Source organism: Mirounga leonina, unplaced genomic scaffold (genome assembly GCF_011800145.1).
Source record: "Mirounga leonina isolate KUSES-001 unplaced genomic scaffold, KU_Mleo_1.0 Mir_180, whole genome shotgun sequence".
Classification (NCBI taxonomy): domain Eukaryota; kingdom Metazoa; phylum Chordata; class Mammalia; order Carnivora; family Phocidae; genus Mirounga; species Mirounga leonina.
Window position 1 is genome coordinate 26,957,229 of NW_023270469.1, and position 25,801 is coordinate 26,983,029.

A 25,801-nucleotide genomic window follows, 5' to 3' on the forward strand; every position below is an offset into this window, starting at 1 on the left:
GTAGAGGAGTGGTCCAGGATTCAATACAAGGGAACTCTATTTGGGAATGCTTATCTCCTGGCCAAGTGCTTTCTCACCCTAAACTGCTCCGTGGTGTCAAGGTTACTAGAGCAGAGGGAATTCTACTGGCTTCTCTAAAGCTTCTGAGCCTTTCCACACGATCAGTGTGGAAGTTGGGACAGGCATGACATGCAAATAGTAGATTCAGTCCAACCAGACACATTAAATTGGGGAAGGTATGTATACCTAAGGAAGGGAGACCAATCCGGTATTAGAAAAAATTGGTAACAGGGCACCTGGGTGGCTCAGTCGGTTAAGTGACTGCCTTCGGCTCAGGTCATGATCCTGGAGTCCCAGGATCGAGTCCCACCTTGGGCTCCCTGCTCATAAAGGAGTCTGCATCCCCCTCTGACCCTCCCACCACTCGTGCTCTTTCTCTCTTTTTCTCTCTCAAATAAATAAAATCTTAAAAAAAAAAAAAAAGGAAAAATTGGTAATGATTTGAGAATGTCAAGGTGAGATTAAGTCCCAGAAAACAAAGTGTTAGAGGGGAGAGAACAGAGGATCCTTACAGTTTAATACCAACACTTGTAAAGCTATTTAGATTAACAAGAAATGCTGGGAATGCTTGTGAGAAAAGCAGTGGGTTTAAAAAAAGTTTGTTGAATCTCAGAGTCTTAAACTTCATTTTATCCAATTTTTTTTTTTTTTTTGCTAAACTGGATAAAGAATTAATCAATGCAGATTTCCTTTTAGTACAGTTCCAAAGTAAATGGGATATCTAATACATACAGGTATTTTTAAAAATCTGACTGAACTTGGAGGAAGATGACAAGAATGTAGTGGCCTTTTTTTTTTCTATTTCCATGTTGAATTCAAGTGTAGTTCAGGTCAGTTTCTTCTAAGAGTCATCTTCCCTAAATGACCCAGAAGAAGATGCCAACCACACAGTTTGTCATAGGAGGAAACAAAGTAAAAAAAAATTTTTTTTTCAAATATTTTAAAACCAAAGACTTTCTCTTTTAAGGACTAACTGTAAAGACCAGGTGTAAGGAAGACTTAACTAGGTGGGAGGAGCTGTGAGGCATTCAAAGGAAAGTCTATGAAACACAAGAAAAAAGTAAGAGCTGGTATCTTTAAAAACCTCTTGAAATGGACATACAGAGAATCTTAAGGGTTACAGCTAAAGGCAGGGCATATTAATGAACAAGTGTATGATCTTTTAGATTCATTCAGTGCTAAAGAATGTATAGCTTTTCATCTGGAAATCTTCATCACTCTTGGTACATTTCTCAGAGTACAAACTGTGAATACTTTAGGCAAAAGACTGGGTAATGAAACTAAACAATTATACTTTATAGAGCTTTGTTTTATCTCATTCCAAAAAGTGTTATGTGGTCCTCTTCCCAAGGACCATTGTTTTTAAGACAGTAATACTCAGCCTACAGATCTTCTGCAGGACGCCAGAGGCCTCCTCCAGCAGAGCATGGGTTTGCAGTCCGACAGACTGGGCTCAGGTCCCAGCCCTGCAATATTTACAGCTACGTAGTCTAATTACCCTGGCTATTGACACACTTAAAAACATGGAGACAGGGGCGCCTGGGTGGCTCAGTCGGTTAAGCGTCTGCCTTCGGCTCAGGTCATGATCCCAGGGTCCTGGGATCGAGCCCCGCATCGGGCTCCCTGCTCGGTGGGAAGCCTGCTTCTCCCTCTCCCACTCCCCCTGTTTGTGTTCCTGCTCTCACCATCTCTCCTTCTGTCAAATAAATGAATAAAATCTTAAAAAACAAAACAAAACATGGAGATAATAATAGTTATTACACAGTACTAGAGTGAGGATTAAATGTAAAAGAGCATGTCAAACGTGTGGCATGGAGCCTAATGCACTGGATCCAAAAATGCAAGATGTTATTATAAAATAAGTAAATAATCTGGGATGTGGGGACTCTGGAATAAGACCTGATTTAAGAACACTAAGATAATTAAATAAGTTATCTTTTATAGTTCTCATCTACTCTGTACTAAAATAATGTTTACTTATCTATACTTTTAGACAAAGAACCTTGGAAGGGATTGTGCTTAATCATCCTGAAGGCGATGGGTATTAGAATTGCTTAGGTGCTTCTAAAAATGCAAATTCCTGGTTCCACTCCAAATCGCCAGAATCAAAATTTCTAGGATGTGGCCCAAGCAAGTGTTTTCTTAAAATTCTCCAGTTGATTCTGATGATGGCCAGCTCTGGAAGTCATTGTGTTATAGTATCTAACACAGAACCTGTCACAATAGGCAGGACCTAAGGACGGAATGAAGGGACAAACTGAAACACTACAGAGTGATTCATCTGGGGTCAAAAAAAAGTTAATCTCCCTTTCCAGAAAAATGAACTAAGACTATCTTTGAACATAGCCTTTTGGAGAAGGCAGCCAAAAAAACCGTAAGAATACAGTTACATCCATTAATGATTACATATAGTACATATCAACACAGTGAATAAAATAGCTCCCTGTGTTTCCCACCAGATCCACTCTACGAAGCATCATAACCTGCTTATGGGTACCCTGCTAATGGGTAATGTCATTCAACTGTTGACAGGCTGAATGGAATGGAAAATGAGTAAGAACAGAGATTATGTAAAGGCAAAACATCTCAAATACCTATATACTTCCCCCTAACTTTGAAGACTACTTAGCATTAGATTGGTCGAGTCTCAATTTTGAGAACCAAAAAAAAAAAAAAAAAGCTAGTCACATAATTTAAATAGACACAACGATTAGATCTGTGGCTGTAGCAATCATCAACTGATTATAATGATACCACTGGATGCCACTGCTTAGTAGAGACTCTTTTTACCATCTAAATGGTAATGCTTTGTAAATCATTATACTGTTCATAGCCATTTTGCTGCAAGAGCATAATTATAATCATTTCCTTTTACAAAAGAAAGTGAAGACTATTTTTTCCACTTCTATATCACTTGTGATTTATTCGATTTTTACATTTTATCTACTTTAAAGCTGCTTTGAAAGGAAAAAAAAAATCAAACTGGGCCTCTCAGTAAGTTTAGTGTTAAAGTGGTGAGGTCTGGTACTCAACACATAGACCTCTACCATCATAAACAGCTCACCACAGAGACATCTGGCCAACTGGTCTAACCCTGTCTGACAATGGTCCAGGAACCAGTGATTCAACTCTTCAAATATTTGCTTGCATTCAATCATAATACAGCTCAGTGGCATTAAGAATACTTTCTTTTCTCTGAAAAGAAGACTTCAGGATTATGCTGCCAAGAAAGGAGAAGCTGGTTAAATGAATGGCCATAGGAAGAAAAACCAAACTTTGGGAATGACATTACTATTGCTGTCCTCTTTGCCTCATCATTCCAAAACAGTGTTACAGGATGCCGTGATTTTTTCCAATCTACTCACCAATTCCTGAAGACTAAATCCTACAGCATGAACAGTAACAACATGTAATACACTGGAAATTTTAATGGTTTTCTTTCATTAGAAAATGTTTTGGACTTTATCCTAAGGCAGTGAATGTATTACAAGTGATAACTTCCAGTGTCATATTTAGTGCCCCCTCAGTATTTTATTATGAACAAGTTCAAACACAGAGAAAAGTTGAATTTTACAGTGAACACCTATATACCCACCATCTACATTCTAACAGTAATATCTTATTATAGTTGCTTTATCACACATCTACCCATTTCTATCCATCATCAGTTCATCTAACTGGTTTTGATGCATTTCAAAGTAAATTACAGGCATCAGTATACTACCCCCTAAATCATTCAGCATGCATATCACTAACTGGACTTCAATATGTTTTTAGAGGTTAAATTTACATATAATGAAATATACAAGTCTTAAGCATCTATGTGCCAAGTTTTGTGCAATGCATACCCCTATGTAATTCAAACCCTATCAAGGTAAATCTACCCATAAATACATTTGCTTTTAAAATATTCTACAGGACACCCCACAGACCATAATGTTTTTTTGGCTTAAGATTGTGTTTAAATTGGGAACACTTGGGAGGTCAACAAGGGATTATTGGTAGTACAATAAGTGGATAAGAAAAGTGTATTATATGTCAAGAGTATACTCGCGAGTTGAAACAGAAACCACCTGAAGACATTTTAACAAGGGTGTTTTTGTCTCTAGACGCTAAGGCATCTGATATTCTCTGGTTGGGGGGCGGTGCGAGGGGAAGATTGTGAAATATTTGGTTGTAACTTCACTTTTCCTCCAAAAGGAAAAGCAGTTCTGGTAGTAAGGTATTTTTACATGTCACCCAGGTGTGCAAAACTGTCTGCAGAAGCACTGCCACCTGAGGTTTAAGCCGGACAGGGCACTATTATCCCTGGGATTGTAACTAACCTTCACGTTGTCTGAGAAGAGTACTGGGTGATTCTGATCCTTCTGCTATGTACAGAGGTTAGTTTAAGAAAGTATGTCTTTGGGGCACCTGGGTGTCTCAGTCGGTTAAACGTCTGCCTTCAGCTCAAGTCATGATCCCAGGACCTGGGATTGGGCTCCCTGCTCAGCGGGGAGTCTGATTCTCCCTCTGCCTACCTCCCCCCCACAACTCATGCTGGCTCTTGCTAAGTAAATCTTAAAAAATAAATAAATAAAAAAGAAAGAAAGAAATGAAGGAAGGAAGAAAAGAAAGAAAGAAAGAAAAAGAAAAAGAAAAGGAAAGAAGGTAGCGGGAGGGGAAGAGTGAAGCGGGGGAAATCGGAGGGGTAGACGAACCATGAGAGACGGTGGACTCTGAAAAACAAACGGGGTTCTAGAGGGGAGGGGGGGTGGGAGGATGGGTTAGCCTGGTGGTGGGTATTGAGGAGGGCACGTTCTGCATGGAGCACTGGGTGTTGTGCACAAACAATGAATCATGGAACTCTTCATCTAAAACTAATGATGTAATGTATGGGGATTAACATAAGAATAAAAAAAAAAGAAAAGGAAAGAAAAAGAAAGAAAAAAACATGTTTTGGGGGAAAGTAGTTAATTTTTATGGTTGATCTGGTACAGAAGGAGTATCTTGAAAAAGCTTCTCCTAAAATGTTAAGAGGTTTTTAACTCAGTAGCAGTAGTGTCAGTGGTCAGGTGAGATTTTTTAGCAGAACAAATTATAGAATACAGCCCTGGCCTGAAACAGTACAAAAGAAAAAAGACAAATCCTTTTAGTATTCAAAAAATGCAGTAAGAAATAAAATATAGGGCTGGGATAAAGTAAGGAATTTCCAGAAGCAAATAATAGCAAAAAAGGAAAAGTAAATAATACTTGCCTGGTCTCAAAGATTGAGAAATTTGCCTTGAGCCCAGAAAGGAAATACTGTGGAAGAACTGAGGTGAGCACCAATGGTGGCTGCGGTACAGAGGAGAAAAACAAATGTAGTACTCCATACTATTTGAGATTTTACCCCCCTAGGAGGCCAGATAACAAGAAATCGGTTATTCAAACACATTCATGATACACAACTAGGAGGGAAACGAACTTTACTATTACAGAGAACTCTTTGCTATTGAAACAAAATGTGTTGACAGCATGAATAGCAACACTTTCCTTAAAGAGACCTACTCAGAGCAGTTATCTGAAAACACTCAATTGCACACTCAACTGGATACCTATTAGAAGCTAACAGGTAGTCAGGAAGTATTTTAGGTGAATTTATTCTAAAATCTGTAAAAATCGAGTGTTTCCATAGGAGTTATCACTTTGAAAAACTCAGACGTCATTTAATAAATATAAATCCAATGCTTATATGCCAGGCACTAAGCAAAGATGAAAAGAGGTCCCTCATGCTCTTGGCAAAGGGATGAAGGACAGCAATACAGCAACACTGAGCGCCTGACCTTATAATACAGTACATGCCGTAGAAGCCTATGGATAAAGTGTCAGGTCCATGAGGTGGAGGCTTCCCCCTCTACCATTTTTCCAGTGGAAAAGGAACTTAGTGACTTTCAAGTATCTCTTACAAGCATGTTTTTAGGTGACTATACATCCCAGCATTAGCAAAAGGGGAATGGAAGATTTATATTTGCGCTGCTACACGTTCATGTACACATTAAATTATAAGCCAAAACATTGTTGGTGGGAATATTCCCAACCACACAGTAGAAGGTTAACCAAAAACCCATAAATTAAATTGATAAAGATGAAGCTAATATTAATTTCAATTGGCGGGGGGGAGGAAGGAAGCACAATGGAAAGCCAAGATTCATCTGAGACAATACTGAGGATGATCCCAAATAAGCACCCTTCCTGAATATGGCAGGAGCCCCCATTCTGCACAGCACATGGAAGAAGCTCTGCAGTAGTGCCAGGGTTCCCAGGACAGACTCTGGGAGACAACAGTAAACTCTAAGGTTATAGTAGTTTTGGTTTATGAATTCCATGTTTCAGTAATTCTTAACAAGTCACTTGGTAGGTTATTAATAAGTAGCCCTTAGGCATATGTAACTATGAATAACTATGAAGCAATAAGAACTGAAAAAAGGAGCTGTACTTCTCACAAAGAAGGGTGGAGTGGAAGCCATACTTGGAGAGTCACGGCATCAGGGGGCCCAGGAGAGGAAACTTAACTCTTCAGGAGGTAGAAGGAGTAAGAAAAAACTAACCCTGAAACATTAAACTGAGGTACTAATAAACTTGCCAAGTAAGGTGTTTCAAACCTTCTATTTGATGTGTATAAGACCCATGAAATTATGCCTGGAAACTATAATATCAAGCAACAAGAAAGTTACATGAAGGGTTCATTCATTAACAAACTTAAGAAGTGCATCAAGACTTTGCTTTTTCAAATGCATTCTTCATTTTCAAAAGCTCAGAAAGGGAGAATATTCTCTAACAGCCAACCACTATTTATAAAATGTCTGCCTCATTTAGCCTTGTATATATCATACATATAGTTATCTATAGTTAAATATGCTTTTACATATTTAACCAGCAAGCATTACCTTTTGAAATGGACACAGAGAGTAAAATTTAGCAATATGTACCTTTTTTCCTAATCATATTTCAAAAGCAGACTTATTGAATAGAGAAACCAAAAGGAAAATATTCATTCTTCCGCACTCCTAAAATTGTACAAGTCTCCTTCTAACGATTGTGGCCCAAGTTTTAGCTTTCACTACTTCCTGACTTTTCTATTTTTCAATTTTCTAAATTGTACACAAGGAAAAAACTATCCAAATTCAATGGTAAATGCAAAAATGCCAAATATCTGAAGAGAAGCTCAACTGATAGTTTACTACCCTCAAAGAACTCTTTAAAATAGATTGCTGGTTCCATTGTGGTTCCCATCTGTGGTGCCTAATGATTTTCCATTTACTTTTTCAGCCCTGTGACTATCACATCTACTTTACAAGGATCTGACCACAAAGCAGAAAACTTCCAATTTAAAGTTGTAATAGTCATTACCATCCTTAGGAATTCCTAATAATTTCTCCAACTATATAGATATTAGAGTATCAAGGTGAGTTGTATTTTAAAGGATGCAAAGTGACTTCTCACTTCATTAAAAAAAATTACTTCCCATTATTTTTGTAATTCTTGATAGACTGACTTAAGCTCATGAGTAGAAATAGACTGCTGTAAATGCACTTCAGGAACACACAACAATTTGCTATTCTCTTGCCAAAACATACTTCAGAGCTGTTGTTTTTCCCTATTCACTACAGAATAACAAAGTTTTACACATAATGCTAAGTTTTTATTTCCCCTTGATTTTTGGCTAATTTACTAAGGGAAAAGTCATTTTTTTTGACAAATCAGAAAAAAAGTCCACACAGAGTATGCTGGAACACTTCCTAATAACTTAAAAATAATCATGGAGTACAAAAATAATGAAGGGTTTGTAAAAACAGCGAAAGCAGGACACAGGCATTAAGCAGTATGTCAGAACAGCATGTATCCTGGGAAATCAGAAAGCTCATAAAATCACCACAGTACACTTTTTTTTTTAAGACCCATGAAATATAAAATTAGGAAAACAGGAAATGCAAGCCAGCTTTTTGTTAAAAAAAAAAAAAAAAGACCAAACTTAAAAAATCACCAATTACCCAACATTTGGAAAACCAGCTCTAACAAATGCCAGTAACCAAACATTAGGAAAATATCATACATGGACACAATTATCTTATAACCTCATAGGGGGAGCTACAAAGCAAGAGGTCATTGCAGGAAATGCAAATTCTATATATGGTGAGAAATAGAGAACCACCGTGGAAGAGAATTTTAAAAGCAATTGCTACATAGTCTGAAACCACCACAGAACACAGAAAGGCATAGTATTCATGGGGGAAAAAAGGTCTCATCTCCAAAATCACAACTGAGAGAGGAAGCATGATATTCACTACCTGTAGACACCCAAAAGTCATGATATTCACTACATGCAGACACTCAAAGGCCATACACACACACAGACACACACACACACATATACATGGAAAAAGGGGAGGTGGTTTATAATATTGAGATCAAATTTCAGCTGTCAGAGAAAAACTTTCTGGAGGAAAAGACTATATTATAATGCCACCTCCTGCCAGCACCATCAGAAGTTCAAAGTAAATTAAAACTCTGAGAGCAAAACCCGGAAATCCCTCCACTCCCATCTAAGCAGGGGCCACGGGTTTGGATCATACTATGACCTAGAAAGCCCGGAACCTTGAGGTTTTCAGTACAATATGGCTCCCAGCACCATAGGTGTTCAACAACTGTATTAATGCTAATCCCTTTTACATCTACATACTGCTTTACAGTTTAGACTGTGCCTTCACTTTCATTCCTCAACCCTTTTGGTGGTAGAATCACAGTACTTTACTTTCCACAGCCTGTAGTTTGGAAAGTATCTTCACACACTGCGCTATTTTACAGAAGAGACCCAAGATTATTACGTTACGCATCTAAGAACCCGTACATGGTAGGTGAGGTGCCTGGACAACTACGGGACTGTAGTCACTAATAAGACACTTCCAACCTTTTTAAGTTCAAAGTACAACACTCCAGGGAGAGCAGCCTCATTCAGACGGTTCTACAGAATAGAACTGGACAGTCTCAGTGAACCATCTCTGCCTCGCTCTCCCTCCCCAAAGACAGGGAAACTGAGGCACCAGGTAGGAACGAAAGCCTCATCTAGAGTCACGCAAGGAGCGCTGTTGGGACAGACTCCCCCCCCACCCCCAACCAACCTGCACTACACCCAGAAACAGCTGAATCCTGTGTTTAAGACACAGGTCGGTCTCCAGAGAGGAAAACCCTTGCCGTTACCGCTTCCCTCTCACTATTCCCCACCCGGGCTTTCCTACAGATGGTGGTCTCTGCTTTCCAGAACAGATCAGCAACAACCTCTCCCTAGGGCCCTTACCCATTTTTCACATCGGGCCTCCGGAGTAAAAGAATCCGCTAGCTCTGGCTCCCAACTCCTAGTCCCTGTCTCTGAGGGGTCTCTCGACCCCAAGGCATTTCTATGTCTCCCAGGGGAAGGTCCGAGTCGCACCCGTGCCACCTAAACCTTAAACTCCACAAAAGAAAACCCTTCCAACGCCTCCTCCAGTTACCCCTTCCGTCCAGGACACTCCTGAGGAGCACCCCTAAATATCAGGAACCTCCCAAGAGCTACCTGCCTCTCACCTGGGCCCCTTTAGCCGCGGCCTCCTCGGAAGAGCGACCCCCAACAACCTTCGCCGGTCACGAACCCCCTAAAGGGGGAACACCCTCTTCCAGGTACCTCTTCAGGCGCCTTCAGCGCGGGCCTCAGTGGAGAACCTCCGGGCTGTTTCCTGGGCTCTGCCCAACGCCTCCCGGGCCCCTTCCCGGAGTCTCCCCCGGCCCCAGTCCGGTCTCTCCGCCGCAGACCCGGGCGGCTGTTCTCCTCCCTCACGGACGTCCCCAGCCCTCGGATTCCCCCCCGCTCCGCGTCCCCAGTGGTTTCCCAGAGCAGCGCGGCCGGGCTGCGGCACTGACTTCTCCAGCTCCCGGGCCCACCCGAGGGAGGGGGCGGCGGCGGCGGCGCGACTCCTTTGTGACAGGTCCGAGAGAGCGGTAAAGATGGACGCGAGGCCACGGCGCTGCCATTACGCGCTGGGCCCACCCCCGCTTCGCATCGCCCCTGCCCTCCCTCAGTCCCCTAGGAAACGCCCCTTCCTCGGTGGCAAGCCCTCTCCCTGACAGCCAGTCATCTTTCAGGGAAGGTACCACGTGATCGCACGGCCCGCCCCGCCCCTCAGGCGCGAGCTGGCCAATCCCCTTGCTGAGGTGCGAATGGTCCAATGAAGTTTCTCCGGCTAGCTTTCCGGACACCGGATTTCCATCTGTCTCCTGGGGAGGAAGAGGGGTGCGGATTGGGTTACGCCGCCGGAAGCGGGGCGGAACTTTGTTGTGGCGGTGAGGAAGAGGAAGCCCTGAAGGGTCAAAAGGAATACAAAAGCAAAGGCTATTTTCTTTCTTTTCTTTTTTTCTTTCCTTTTTCTTTTTTTTTTTTGTCCTAAAGAGCGAGCGGTCTTAGCGGTGGCGGTTTGGGGTGGACGCCGCCGAGGTGAGGGGGTCTCGCCTCCCGCACGCTGGTAGGTGAGTGCGGCCTGGGCCCTGGCCTGGCAGAGAGACCTGGGCTCAGCTTCTTCGCTGAGGAGATGGGGGCCTACGTTTAGTGTGAAGTTTAAGGCCAGGCCGGTTCTCAGTCTGCGCACTCGCGCAGTGTTCTGAGTCACTGGGGCCAGGGGCTTGCTGGGGCCCAACCTGAGGGGAGCCGAGGGCGCCCGCGGGAGGGCCTCCCAGGTCGTGTGGGGGAGCATCCCGACCCTTTCTAGCGGTCTTGGGACTTCGGGCCTCTTGTCGTTTCTGCTAAGTGGGACCACCCAGGCTCCAAGGGAGGAGCGGGCTTTCTCGCAGGGGTCTTGGAACGGCTCTACTCAGGAGATGTGGGAGTGCCTGGCTGGAAATCGTTGAATCACAGAACGCAAGTGTAGGATGGGAAACACACTTCCTGTGGACCGTGGACCGTTTGCTGTGCTCAGTGCATTTTCTTCTAATAGATAACAAGCCAGCGTGCTCGTTTTGCAAAAGAAAACTTAGGAAACTAAGACCGAGGGTTGAAGGATCTTGTTTGAGAGTTGTTTGCCCACGTGAATGTCTGTGCACACAGGTGTAAATGTGGAGACCTACTCGTTCAGAGCAGTGGTTCTTAATCTAGTACAAAAACAAGATCATCTGCGGCCCGTTTAAATGCGGATTCTCCGACCCTACCCCCAGATTGTCTGACTGAGTAGGTCTGGAGTTGGGACCCAGGGAAGCCAAGTGCGGGCCTGGTGGTCAGAATTCCTCTAATGACCTCTTGTGTACCAGCTGTGAGGTAAGATTTGTTCGTTCGTCAGCTGTTTGGCTTATTGATATGTTACAGGGACCCCATAAAATGGTTTGGAGGGCACTGCTTCTGAAATTCTTGAAAGTAATCAGTGTTTATACTCCTTTTTGTTACAAGGGATTGAGCTGAGATAAAGGCAACTTTTACAGTCTTTCAAATAGAGCATGAGAAGAGCTGTTAACAGTTTATACGGGTCTGAGAGCAGAGGCTGGCCAATTATTTTTCTCAGCTGAAGCGTTGGTGCCTTAATCCCTTACAACCAGGAGGAACTATGTCATGACCATTTACCTGGTTAGCAGTCTTCCCTTTCTCCTTCTAAGAATCTTGATGTTTGGTTAGAGTTAAGCCGCTGCCTCAGATACTGAAAACCACATAGCTGGTAAGTGAAGTAATTGTAGTGTGTAGTTCTGCCATGGCTCCATCATACTGTAATTATGTCCTTGGGGCAGCTGAATTAAATAACTTCAGTGTGCTCACTATTGATCACCTTTTGAAAATGCTTTGTCTTCAGTTCTTAAATATGGTCAGTTTCACTCTTTATTGTAGGATATGTATTAAAGATTGTGCTTTGTTTTTGGTTTTCTGCATTTTCATGACATATACAACTGCGGATGTGTTTTTGTTGGGTTTGGTGTTTTATCAGACCTTGAATTTGTGGATTAGTGTCTTTCATTACTTCTGTGAAATTCTCGGCGAGTTTATATTCATATATTGCTTATACCCCTTTGTTTATCGCCTTTGCTGATTTAATGCAGAGTCCTTCACTCTAATGTCTATGGCTCTTACTCCCTTTTTATTTTTCCATACTACATCCTGGATAATTTTTTCTTCATTATCAAGTTATTTCTAATCTGTTATTACACTGAAATCTTAAATTCAGTTACTGCGTTTTTTGGTTCCTGAGGCTCTATTTGGTCCTTTTTCAAATGTGCCGTGCTATTGTTTTACAGTTTCTTATTCTCTGCTGTTAATTTTGAGGCTCGGTTTTTATTTCTTTAAACACAGTAAGCATTGTTTTATAGCTGTGTGTGTTAATTCCACTGTGTGAATTCCCTTTGGGTTTATTTCTTTTGCTCAGTATTCCTGCTGTTTTTCTTCCCACTTCACCTTTACCTTGACGGTTTAGTTCTTTGGGGTACTAGGTTGAGATGGAGAAGGAGGTGGCTATCAGACTCTATACCCTTTGTGGACTCCTGGCTTTGACTTTTGTTTCTGTTGCTTCCTAAGGGCATCAAAACAGCAGTTTTCAAGGTCAAGGTCAGAGAAATCCTCAGTGTGAAAACCAGTTTGAATATTGGGCTTAATTTCTGGTATCACCTTTTCTTGGGTTTTGGCCAAATTTTTTACTATCTTGTTAGCTTCTCTGTTTAAGAATTATTTAAAAAATTTCTTCCAGGTTTCGTTTGTTTGTTATCATGGAGGTAGAGGATTGGTTTCAACTACTTAGCCTACTATTTCTGGAAATGAAAGCCCCTCCCTTTTAAATTTTTTTTTTTTTTTTTTTTGTACAGAGGGAGGTGGAGAGGGGCAGAGGGAGGGGCGGGAGAGAGAGAGAGAGAGAGAGAGAATCTTAAGCAGGCTCTATGCCCAGCGCAGAGCCTGCAGGGCTCAATCACCACCTGAGCCTAAATCAAGAGCCCTACACTTAAGCGACTGAGCTACCCAGGTGCCCCCTTTCATTTTGATTTTGGAATGCGAAATTTGTGATTTCAGGGAATCTTGAGTTAAAGATCATTTTTCTCTGTATACCTGAAATTTCCACCACTGTTCCCTATGCAGTGTCCCAGCCGCTGTCAACATTCAGCTTCCCTGATGCTTTTTTCTAGTCTTTTGTGAACTCCTCAGTGCTTAGCTTCTATTTATTCTCTTACAGCATTTAACCTCATTCTTCTTTTCCTAAAATTGCATATGTGCCAACCTTATCTCTTTTTCTGACTGCAGGTTCCTCATTTGTTAAAAAGTAGAGTGCCGGTTGAGCACCTAGCACTCTGTGCCTTGCACATAATAGATCCCCTGTCAAGATTTACTTCAGCAATACAACTGAATGAGTTAGTTGGCCTCGTATGGGTTGTGTAATGCAAAGCCTTTTTTCCCCTTAAATTCGGGCTTAGGGAGGAGTTACACAAAGCCTAGTGGGGTGGAGGTGCGGGGGGGAGGTTCCAAAGCCAGCCCAGATGGTAAAATAGTGTATAATCAAAGCTACTTTCGAAAATCTTTTAGGGAGGCACCATATTGGATGTAGGTATACGGGCACAGCAAAATTCCAGCATGGCCAGGTTTTCCTCCAGCTTTGAAACGGATGTTGTTTTTCTTCCTTTGAGCCTCAGGTGAAGTGGCTGGTCTGCATTTAGGAGTCACAATGTGTGAAAAAAAAAACAACTGAAATTAGAATCCTATATAGAAAGTGCTTATACTCTGAGAGGCATACACAGACTGGGGAACTGAGGATCCGCCAAGGGGATCAGTATTTTAAGTTCTCTTTTTCTTCCAGTGCATATAGATGAACTCAGGGTAAAAGCACATGTGATGAGACTGTTCTTGTGCTATGGAAAGCTAAATGTATATATATAGGTTTGTTTAAAAAAAATTTTTTTTATTGCATGTGGTTTTTTTTTTTTTAATTTATTTGACAGAGGGAGCGAGAGCAGGAACATAAGCAGGGGGAGTTGGGAGAGAGAGAAGCAGGCCTCCCGCCGAGCAGGGAGCCCAATACGGGGCTCAATCCCAGGAGTCTGGGAACATGACCTGAGCCAAAGGCAGACGCTTAACGACTGAGCCACCCAGGTGCCCCGCCTGTGTTTTTTTTAGATGCATTTAGATGTTTTTTAAGAAGATTACTACAAATTGCGCTTTATAATAAACATTTTATATATGAATGAAATTGCTTATGCTATATGCTGATGTTTAGATTATTTTAGTCTCCTTTGCTACTGGAGTATGTTAAATAAGCCTTAGTGTTAGACTGAGAATTACTTTGTCTAGTAATAAATGCTAGTAGTGTTCTCTGTTAGTAGTTGTCATGCTCTGAAGTTTTAAAATATAGAGGGAAAGCCCTCTTGATCTGAATTACCGTGGCTTGGTAGAAGTGACTTCTGGCCTGAAAGCTATCTATTTGGAATATAGTTGAGTTTGCCCGATGGCAAATTCCTCTTAATTGCTGTCCTGCATTTTGAAGTCCCATGTGACTTAAACATCAGGATCAAAATGTTGGAAGGGCAGTACTTAAGTATATTTACTGACAAAGGAAAGTAGATTGGCCTATTGTTTTTGCTAACCAAAGAGAAGCTTTATAGCACCATAACACAGAAATCGATTCCCCCTGGTGTGTTTTTATATTACAGTCTATCTAATGTTAGAATTAGGAGGGGGTAGTGGCCAGTGATGTAAACACTTAAGTAGTCTGCCATCACAGAATTCAATTCTGTAGGAAACCAGATCTCATTAACTTGTATCATGGCACTAGGTAAATGGAATAATTTTTCAAGTCAGCAATAGCAATTACTTTGGGGGTAGCAACGTAAGTTTTCTGTCTTGTATAGCATGTGGTGTAAGACACTGAGCCCATTTTGTCCCACCAACCTGGAAATTAAATACCACAGTCTCCAGTACAGACACCAGAGTGCAGTGTTTAACAGTTACTTTGGCTTGAAATAATAACTTTGTTGTTTTTGGCTGTCAAGCAAATTTGAAAACTATGTTCTTTATTTGTGTCGGTTTGAAACTTTTAAGTTTGGACAAAGTGATTTTGGTATGGTTTTGGTTTTCCATGAATTCCCTATTTGAAGAACTTAAATAATCCTTTTTAAAATAATGTAATGTTTAGTTTGATAATTAGACTTGAATCACCTCAGAAATAAAAAAGCTATGTGAGTAAAGGAAAATTGACAGCATGTATTTTTTTTTTTTTTTTTACAATTAAGCACACTGAACAAAATGAATATTCCCAGTGTAAATCCTCTTCATTCCTACATGAATCTTTATAGTTCGATCCCAGACTCCTGGTTTTCTGTTTTTTTATTTTTTATTTTTTTATTTTTTTTTAAAGATTTTATTTATTTATTTGAGACAGAGAATGAGAGAGAGAGAGAGCACATGAGAGGGGGGAGGGTCAGAGTCAGAAGCAGGCTCCCTGCTGAGCAGGGAGCCCGATGTGGGACTCAATCCAGGAACTCCAGGATCATGACCTGAGCCGAAGGCAGTCGCTTAACCAACTGAGCCACCCAGGCGCCCTGTGTTTTGTTTTTAATTATTCTAGCGAACGAAGGGGAAAAATAGAGACTTGTGAAAATTTAGCTAGGCAGTAGGAATTAGAAATAAACAGTTTAATTTCCAGTTTTTGCCTCCTTCCAGAGGAGGTAAATGAGCTGCAAGTACTCATCACCTCCCTCTTGCAGAATAAACAACCAATGAAAATTGAACTCTTCAAAGAAGATGCTTTGTGTGGGAAATACTTATTCATCAGTATAACAGAGCATTTTTTAGTCAGTTGAAATTAAAGGAAAGTAGGGAGGAAGAAGACATCAATTACATAATATAGGAAAGTGATTTAATTTTTGGTTGTGTGTTTCCAACTGCCCAGTTTTGTCATGTTTGTTTTTGAAGATTTTTATTTATTTGTCAGAGAGAGCACAAGCAGGGGGAGCAGCAGAAGGAGAGGGAGAAGCAGGCTCCTCACTGAACAAGGAGCCCGATGTGGGACTCCATCCCAGGACCCTGGGATCATGACCTGGGCCGAAGGCAGACGCTTAACGACTGAGCCACCCAGGCATCCCTGCCCAGTTTTGTCATGTTTGAATAGCATTCCCTATGGGACATAGAAGCTTGAGCAAATACGTAATGTCTACCATTTTCTTTAACTTACATTGGACAATACCTCAGAGTATTCATGTGAGATCATTCTTTCCTGCTTAAATTCTTCGAATCTTCTTCATGGTTGGTTTATTCAATAAGTATTTATTATCTGCCTAATGTATGCCAGACACTGTGCTGGATACTGTGGATACAAAGCGCTGCTGGAATAGTCACAAACGACAAAACACAATGGCTAAGTGCTGCAGCGAGTTACAAATGGCTTGAGTAGGGGCAAGAGTAGAAACAGGGAGGCTAATGGAAGCCTATTGCAGTAGCCCTTGCTGGATGAGGCCCTGAAAAGAAGAGATTAGAAAGGATTCTTCTCTTAAAAGAGAGCATGGATTAAAAAGAGGTCATTATGAGATAGAAACAGCAGAACTTGGTGACTGGTGAGATGCAATGAATTGAGGGAGAAGGAGTCTTAGGTTCATGGCTGGGTTTTCAGCCTGGGAAACGGGATTGATCCGTATTTATGCCCTTCATTGTTATCTCTTACCTGTACTATTCACTTTGGCAATTCATTATATACACTATTATCTGGTATTAACTAGTGTAAGAGTACTAACTCTTCTATTTATTTATTTTTTAAAGATTTTATTTATTTGTCAGAGGCAGGGGGAACAGCAGGCAGAGGGAGAAGCAGGCTCCCTGCTGAGCAAGGAGCCACATACCATATGGGACTCCATCCCAGGACCCTTAAGGCAGATGCTTAACCAACTGAGCCACCCAGGCGTCCCAGAGTACTAACTCTTTTAAAGTTGATTTCCTCTCTGCACCCCATAGAATCTGGCACAGTGGTGGACATAGAGTTCAGCATTCAGCACAATGTCCAGTTTATTTAAAATGAACTATTAATAAAACAGTAAAATAGAGAACCACGCTAAAGGGAAAATACAGAATTACCTAATTATATATACATGTAAGTTTTTCCTAATTTCCCTCCGTTTGATGTGATCCCTTTGTTTACGTATTATCTAGCTAATCCCTATGTTTCTATCACTGATCTATTTCCCCCCCACTCCTTGAGTGCAGATGGAATTTCTCTCACTCTTGTAACTGGTCCAGGGCTTCGCTTGAGTGCTTTGTAGTAATGGCTAACTTTTCAAAGCATTTTTTAAGTGCGTGTCAAACATTATGCTAAGTGCTTTGCATGAATTACTTTGTTTATCCTCACAAAAGCTCTCTGTTGTGCCAGACTGTTTTAATCCCCACTGGTGAGTGCATCCTGTGGACGAGGGAACCACGACTCTGAGGACTTAAGTGACTTGCCCAGGGCCTACAGCTTGTAACTGGCAGAACCAAGGTCTCTGGATTTCAGACAGAGTGTAGTATTTATCATTACCTGTGCTGCCTTGTGTAAGGAGAGCAGCACAGAAGGTACTTGTTATATATACTGGGGGGATTGGATTAGGTCGTAGTGAAAGGTGTGTGAGGTGAAGCTTGCTTCTTGGCAGTGTGTATTTGACAGTGACATTTTGAATCCTGAAAAAACCTGGATATTTCTGGAGAAGGAATATCCTGAACATTATCCAGAATACTCAGGAGTATGGCCACTTGTTCAGGAACATTCCTGTCCCTGTCTCTGACCTCTCCTAATATAGAAAGATGACCAGATAGCCAGGAGTGCCGCTGGGGGCGTGGAAGGCAAGGAGGGAATGACGGTTGAAGCGCTGGGGAATGAGGCCTATGGAAGATGTGCAAAGTGTAGGAAGAGAGGATAGAACAGTCTGTATTCTAGTCTTGTACCTTTTAAACTCACAGAAATTCATTGTAATTAGGTTGGCCATCTAGCTTGTTTTATTTATTTTGAGATCCAGGGAATATCAGGATTATTAGCTTTAAAGAACAGACTTTCCTAAGTGTTCGTTAGTTTTGACTCTGTTTTCAGGAAACCATCCCTTTGAGAACAGTAGTTTCTGTCAAATTCTAAAGCCATTCATTGTCTTTCAATTTCCTTTTTTCAGTATGCTGCTTTATTTTCATTTTCGTTAACCATCTCTGATTCCCGGTTTTCTCCCTGTGGCGTGAAAGATGGTTAATAGCACAGACTCAACCCTTTGGGCAGAAGTTGAATTCTAACACTTAAGAGGAAAGGATTGATGAGAAAGAAAATAAGAATTTCTTGGAATCCTATAAGTTTACCTTTTCCCAAAATTGATTGATAAGTGTTGGGAAGATTGTTATTTCTCTAGAGTTTATATTTCAAATTCAACCCCTTTTGCACATGTGTCTTGAAGGCTTTGTCCCTTGCGTTTCAGGGATTTTTGTTAAAGTTAAGTGAAGATAGTTTCTTCCTTTTCCAAAAATTCAGCAGGCCGTGAAAATTAATGATTTTACTTTCTTAATTTTGAGTTATAAGAATAAATCATACAGTCTGCATTCTTATGTAGATGGAAGCATGTGAGATTCTAGGTTTTTTCATTTTGGCCTATTGGAACACTGCTTTCAATATTAACTAACGTATTTTTTTTTCTTTCATTTTTTAAAATGTACAATGAGAATGAAGAGATGCATTTAGTAGGAATGCCAGGGCATTGTCATATCCTAATATTTATTTCCCAGGTTTAAATCCTATATGCACTGATAAGTTCACTGCTTTGAGACACTATTATTTTTCTCCATTTCATAAGATTAAAAGAACTAAGGATGTTTGGCCCAGAAATTTCTGTGACAGATTAGGAGGAATGTGGGAGTTGTCTTCAGTTGAAGCATTGTTGCATTGAAAAAAGGATTTGGCTCCTTTTCTGTAGTCCCAGTGGATTGAACCTATGTGTGGAATTTAAAGGGAGACAGATTTCAGTTTGGTTTAAGGAAGAACTGTCCTACGGGTCAGATCTACTTAGGGAGTCAGCTGCCTGGGAGTGAGTGCATTGGTCCCTGTTGAAGTTTTAGAATATGGGTTGGATGAAAATCTAGGTATGTGTGGTAGATTCGTATGTTGGATGGAGAATCATATTAGGTGGGGTATAAGGACCTGCCCCACGCCGAATTATTTACCAGGAAGTAAGGGTGAGGGGAAGAAACCAGATAACCAATTTAGGGTGAGGAAGGAGAGCTGCAGCAGGCTAACAGAGGATAAGAAAGGAGGACATCGAGGGTCCAGTGTGTCTCTCCCACTCATAAGAGTCCCAGTTTAAGAATATGTTGGCTCTTATTTCGTAAGGCATTATTCTGCAGAAGTTGAATTTTTGGCATGGTTAGCAGAGACAGAATAATTCTGTTTCTGTACCAGGCCTCTGGCTGGAGACATTGAATGAGGCTAAATCATAAGTGTCCAGGTTGTGGGCTTCAGGTGGGAACAATAGCTTCTGCCAGTGGATTTGGTTTTCTTTCTAGAAAACTTCAAAATTCTCTCTCAGGGTTGTTACATTGAACTAAATTGTAGCTGCAGGGGGATTTAGGCTGACACTCTTCTGTTGTTCAGAACGTTTGGATTTGTTTTCTCAGCTTCCATTTTCATCTCTATTAAGATGTTTACACGAACATTTTCAGCCTGGAATTTGGTATAGGAAGAAAGCTGAAACTGACATGTCCTTTTTCTCGAACCAGGATCCCAGGTTTCTGGGGAGGGGGATGGTGAAGTGGATAAGAGTATGAATTTTTTATGTCAGACCTGGATTTTATTCTCAGCTCTACCATTCACCACCTTTTATTACCTTAGAAGAGTGACTTATCTGGGCTCCCATTTCTTCATCTGTAAAGAGCAAATATTTCTCATAGATCAATGGGAGCATAAATGAGATACTTATATAAAAATGTATTTAGTGCATGGTAAGAGACTCAATAGATGGCAGCTACTTTATTTTTGTGCTGTCAGTAGACTTTTTTTTTTTTTTGTGAGACAGCAAGAGCATGAGTGGTGGTGGGGGGAAGGGCAGGGGCAGAGGGAAAGGGAGAGAATCTTAAGCAGACTCCATGCTGAGTGCAGAGCCCAACACAGGGCTTGATCTCACAACCCTGAGATCATGACCTGAGCCAAAATCAAGAGTCAGACACTTAACTGACTGAGACACCAAGGTACCCCAATAGAGACTTATTTTTGTTACTAGAGATCATCTTGGAATGGACATTGAGTTGATGTACTAGTAGTGCAGAATATCTGCTTCCTTGTTAGAGTGTAATTCTATGAATAATATAACATGTCTGAGTAGAGAGGTTAATTCCACATTTCTTCAGAAGGAAAGAAATTAGCAAGGAAAAGCAGAAAGGCTTAAAAGGAGTAATGCACACTCTCATTATTTCCTTCTCCCTTCCTTCTGAAGAGAGGTTCAGGTAGAAGTATCTAGATTTGGGAATCTTGTGCATCAAGATATGCATAAAGTGGTTGAGGTCATTGTGGGAGTGAGAAAAGAGGAGGATTTAAGATAGACTCTGTAATGGCATAGATCTGTAGCTCACAGGAAGGAAGGTCAGGAAAGAGATGGAGGACTCAGTGTAGGCTAGTGCATAGGACATTGAACCTGAAGTTGGGAGGTCTGGGCTCTAGTCTCACTTTCTCTTCTCCATTTGGGGTTTGTGTGCCTCTAGGCATATCCCTTCCATGCTGTACAGACTAGACTTCATCTCCAGCCAAGGCTCCTTGAATACTTGAGTTTCTCCATTTGGCATCCACTTGGAAACAATAACACGCAAATGGAGGTAGTGGAATGTTCCTGAGACAGGAATTTCAAGAAGGAACAATGTCAGATGTCACAGAAATAAAGGAAGATGAGATCTGAGAAAAAGATAGGATGCCCAGGAGGCCAATTTGTCTAGAGAGGGACCAAGAAGTATTTGCAGTGTCAGACTTACAATGGAACAGCATGTAAGGAGAATCATTCCAGGTCCTCTCACTGACTTTGCAAATAACATAAATGTTAATAAAACTGCCTGATACAGTTAGAAAAATGCAATCATGTGCTTTCACCAGTGATCCATAAATGACTCAAAGATTTCTTGAATTCAAGGTTGAAGGGAATTTTGAGGTAGTCTGTTGCTAGGTGAGACAGCTAAAGCTCCTTGTTTCTCTTTAGAATTTTAATTGCAGTTCTCACTTGAAGTGTTTCATTTGTTTTTTGTAGACCAATTGTTCCATTATGGATGGAGGGGATGATGGTAATCTTGTTATCAAAAAGAGGTTTGTATCCGAGGCAGAACTAGATGAACGGCGCAAAAGGAGGCAAGAAGAATGGGAGAAAGTTCGCAAACCTGAAGATCCAGAAGGTATATGGGCTTGTAGTCTGGCATTCAACGTAATGATCTCTAATCTTCCCAATAGCCCTGCGGAGTAGGTGCTATTGTCCTCACGTAGGGGGACTGAGGCTCAGAGGGATGCAGGAACCTATGTAAGGCCTCTGTGGCTGGGAGCAGAACCAGGGTGCTCACTGGCCACTCCACCTTCTGCCTTCCAGAAGATTCTGTTCCATCTGTACAGGTGTATGCAGGATGTGAGACACTGAGAATGTGACTGCGTATAGGGTTGGGCTGGCCCCCCATCCAGTTAAACTGTCTCAGGCTGTGGGCCCTATTGACATTGGTAGTTGCCTTTGAGAACTGCTGGCCCCTCTCTGAGATCCAAAGGGAAGCCGTGGACTTTGTACTATTTTTGTGTTATCCTTGCCCTCAGATCATGCAGAGACTTGACTTTATCTTTAAAATCCTTTGTGATTCCAAAATAATGTGAAAAATTCTAAAGTGTGTACCTTTTCTTTCCCCTCTCTTCTTCCCCCTCCCTCTTCCTTTCAGAATGTCCAGAGGAGGTTTATGACCCTCGGTCTCTATATGAAAGGCTACAGGAACAGAAAGACAGGAAGCAGCAGGAGTATGAGGAGCAGTTCAAATTCAGTAAGCTTCTGAAAACAGTCCGGCACACTCTGCAGGGCCTTCTCGATGCACTTTTGTGTCATGCGACACTTTTTCCAACTAGCCATGGAACTGTCTTGATTATCTAGTCTCTAGACGTTCATTTGGTGGAAAAGAGTCAACCTTTTGCCTTCTAGACCACATTGAACATTTTTCTTTAGAGCTCAAGATACCCATTTTAATTCTCTGTGCTGAGGTCTGGTAATGGGAGAAATGCTTTGGTTTTATGCCGTGTTACCTCTCTGAAAGCCGAGGTCTTTACACATTCTTCTAATCCTCTAAAGGATCTGCTGCTTATTGGGGGGGAAAAAAAGGAGAAGGAAAAATCTTATTTAACTGTTTTCCCTTTAGCTTGCTAAGTGTTCCTTGTTCAATTATTTCCTCAGAAAACATGGTAAGAGGCTTAGACGAAGATGAGACTAACTTCCTTGATGAGGTTTCTCGACAGCAGGAACTCCTGGAAAAGCAACGAAGAGAAGAAGAACTGAAAGAACTGAAAGAATACAGAATATCCTTTGTACTTTGAGAGAAATCTGTACGGTGTCCGTTTTCTCATCAACGTCTGTGGATTTGAGTTTCTTCACAAATTGAATGAAAATAAGGTTTTCTTTTTTTTTTTTAAAGATTTTATTTATTTATATGAGAGAGAGCACATGAGAGGGGGGAGGGTCAGAGGGAGAAGCAGACTCCCTGAAGAGCAGGGAGCCCGATGCGGGACTCGATCCAGGGACTCCAGGATCATGACCTGAGCTGAAGGCAGTCGCTTAACCAACTGAGCCACCCAGGCGCCCGAAAATAAGGTTTTTCTACCTAGTGATCCCTGAGTTCCCTTTCAACACTGGTGTCCCTGTGACTGAATCACCGGTAGCGATTTATGCAGTTAGGTTGCATGCGAGAGTCTGTTGCAATCAAAAGTCCAGATCCTTTAGGATTAACTAAAGGCCTAAATCCTAATAGTACCAGGGTGTTTTTGCCTTATGGGATTAGACTCTGAAACAAATGGGCAATGCAGTAAACTCATCCAGGGGAGAAATTGGCTTCTGAGTTTTGTTTTTTTTAAGTATTTATTTATTTGACAGAGAAAGACACAGCGAGAGAGGCAACACGAGCAGGGGGAGAGGGAGAAGCAGGCTTCCCGCTGAGCAAGAAGCCCAATGCGGGGCTTGATCCCAGGACCCTGGGATTGTGATCTGGGCCGAAGGCAGACGCTCAACGACTGAGCCACCCAGGCGCCCCGGCTTCTGAGTTTTAAAAGGAAATGTTCAGCAACTCTCCTGTGTCCTTATTAAGACCTTCCTTAGAGGTGTAGCTTGGTCTGTCCCCACAGAAGGGTAGAGAAAACAACAAAGATGACCTCACTTTGGCTCAGTGTTGCCTTTTCCTCCTCCACTTGCATGTCTGAATAGGCATCCCACCTAGAGCTTGGCTGAGTCTGAATTCTCAATTCTGTGTGCCACACCCCTACCCTCGACTCATCACACTGCCCTTGCACCCCAAGTCTCTTCTTTTTCTGCTCTTTCCGATCTCAGTAATGGCACTCCTATGCCCCAAGGTGCCTGGGCCAAAAACTACCTCCAAAATGTACTCCAGATCTGTGCAGTTCAGCTCTCTCTCTGCTTCTCGGGACCACTGTGACCACCAAATTAGTCTCTGCTTCTGCTCTCGTCCTCAACAATCCATTCTCCAGACAGCAGTCAAAAGGAACGTTTGAAGACATATGTGGAATCATGTTACTTTCCTATTTGAGACACTTGTGGCTTCCTGTGGCAGTTACACTTTAGTCTACATTTTTACCAGGCCCTGCGTGATTTAGGCCAACCCATCTTCCTTTTGCGTCTTGAACTCACTCCTTCGTGTTCACTGTACTCCAGCCTGTTGGCCTTCTTTATGTTCCTCTCAGAGCTTTGTGATTTCATTTCAAGGCCTTTATATTTGTTGTTGTTTTTGGTTTTTTTTTTTTGGCCTGGAATGCTCTGCCTTCAGATTTGACAAGGCTGGCATTTTATAGCACTTGGGTGTCAGCTCCCATCTCCCTCCCTCATAGAGACCTCCCCTAGGCACCCCTTCTAACATTTCACTGAACCATGTCACTGTGTATGATGTCACCTTTTTTTTTTTTTTTTAAGATTTTATTTATTCATGAGAGACCGATTCCCACTGATACAGAGACAGACAGAGGCAGAGGGAGAAGCAGGCTCCCTGCGGAACAGGGAGCCTGATATGGGACTCGATCCCAGGACCCTGGGATCATGACCTGAGCTGAAGGCAGACACTTAACCGACTGAGCCACCCAGGTGCCCTGATGTCACTTTTTAATAGTAATTTTCACTCCTGAAAAATCTTAATTTGCTTACCTCTTTACTGGTTTGTTTGCCTCTTTACTGGGGAATGTAAGGTAAGATGCATAAAAATAGGGACCTGGTCACAACTCATTTCCCTAGTGCCTGGCATGTAGGTTCTCAGTGTATATGTGAACAAAGTAATGAATGACTCTTAGGAGAGGTTAATGAAGCCACCATAGCTTTTTTCCTATGAGAAGGCTTATTGGAATATCTCAAGCTTATATGTTGAATAACCTCACTAGTGTGATTGAACAGGCTTTACCTCTAAAATTGACGATACGACTGCGTGTATGTGCTAGTTGGTATTTTTTTGGGAGCATGCAGTAGGTTCCATTAAAGAGCTACGTAGGAGAAGATGTGGACTGATTCTCAGGGATTTGGTTTAAATCAAGATGACTGACAATGGTTGAGATAAGGGGGCAGCATGATGCCAGAAAACCTTCTCTGAACTGGTAGCAAAAGACTTGGCTTCCAGTTCCAGTTTTCCTAGTGGAATTCTGGTATAACATTTAAGATTGGAAAGTCACACCTCAATCCCAACTGTAGGATTGAGGCTGACTCTTCTGGAGCTCTCCTCCCCCACTGCCTTCTCTGGTGACTCCAGAATAATAGTGTGCATTGATGTTTGCAGAGATGGGCAGATAGATGTATTGAATTGTGTCAGGCACCAGACTTTTTTCCCTCAGGAAATACGTTAATTATACCAATCACTAGAATAATGTCTTGTTTTATGTGCTTAATTTGGCAGGCTAGCAAATAAGATGCATCTCCCAAATCAGCATTCTGGAGAGTAGAGTTGGTTTGGTATGAGTGTGCAGGGCCCTTCAGTTTTCAGTTCAAAGGGAAGTATAAATAGGGCAGCAGTAAGGTGGAAGAAACTTTTCTGCCCTGCTAACATTACAGTACAACATTGGAGGGGCCCCAGGGGTATTGGCTTTTGTTGGAAACTTGGTAAGTTCTGTCTAGAAAAACTGAAGAAAAGCCTTCCAATCCACTGATACATAATGCACTAATCCTAGCATGCAGGTAGCCAGAGACATGTTGAGATAGGAACTGAAGGATTAGCCATTTGTTTATTGAAGCTCTAAATCAGGAGCTGGTTCTTGGCTTTGCTTGATTGTTATACCTTTTATAATGTGATACTTGTGAAGGCAGATAAGCTGTGGTTTGTGCCATATAAACAATAGAACTCTTGTTTTCTTCAGAGTATGTGAGTATATGAAAGCAATATTATGTGTTAAGAACTATGTAATTTTATTTTATTTATTTTTAAAGATTTTATTTATTTGTTTGACAGAGGACACAGCGAGAAAGGGAACACAAGCAGGGGGAGTGGGAGAGGGAGAAGCAGGCTTCCCGCAGAGCAGGGAGCCCGATGACCTGAGCCTAAGGCAGA

The 25,801-nt window shown here is 41.7% G+C and overlaps 2 protein-coding genes across 9 annotated transcripts in view; one reads left to right on the forward strand and one right to left on the reverse strand.

Annotated features, from left to right (window-relative positions):
- The window catches only part of RSPRY1 (ring finger and SPRY domain containing 1), a 41,587-nt gene extending 31,494 nt beyond the window's left edge, over positions 1–10,093 (reverse strand). Inside the window, exon 1 of one of the 3 annotated variants that reach the window (XM_035025142.1) lies at positions 9,976–10,093. The gene's annotated coding sequence lies outside the window, so the exon portion shown is untranslated. Of the gene's footprint in view, positions 1–9,642 lie in introns of all 3 variants that reach the window. The other 2 variants (XM_035025141.1, XM_035025140.1) reach the window with 2 other exon arrangements.
- Positions 10,094–10,376: 283 nt separating this feature from the next.
- PSME3IP1 (proteasome activator subunit 3 interacting protein 1) overlaps positions 10,377–25,801 on the forward strand; it is a 34,929-nt gene continuing 19,504 nt past the window's right edge. Inside the window, exons 1-5 of one of the 6 annotated variants that reach the window (XM_035025147.1) lie at positions 10,377–10,578; positions 11,153–11,359; positions 21,283–21,424; positions 21,947–22,045; positions 22,450–22,571. In XM_035025147.1, the coding sequence (XP_034881038.1) occupies positions 21,298–21,424; positions 21,947–22,045; positions 22,450–22,571 (348 nt within the window). In that variant the 5' untranslated portion in view covers positions 10,377–10,578; positions 11,153–11,359; positions 21,283–21,297. Of the gene's footprint in view, positions 10,579–10,642; positions 11,360–21,282; positions 21,425–21,946; positions 22,046–22,449; positions 22,572–25,801 lie in introns of those variants that run through there. The other 5 variants (XM_035025151.1, XM_035025148.1, XM_035025150.1 and 2 more) reach the window with 5 other exon arrangements.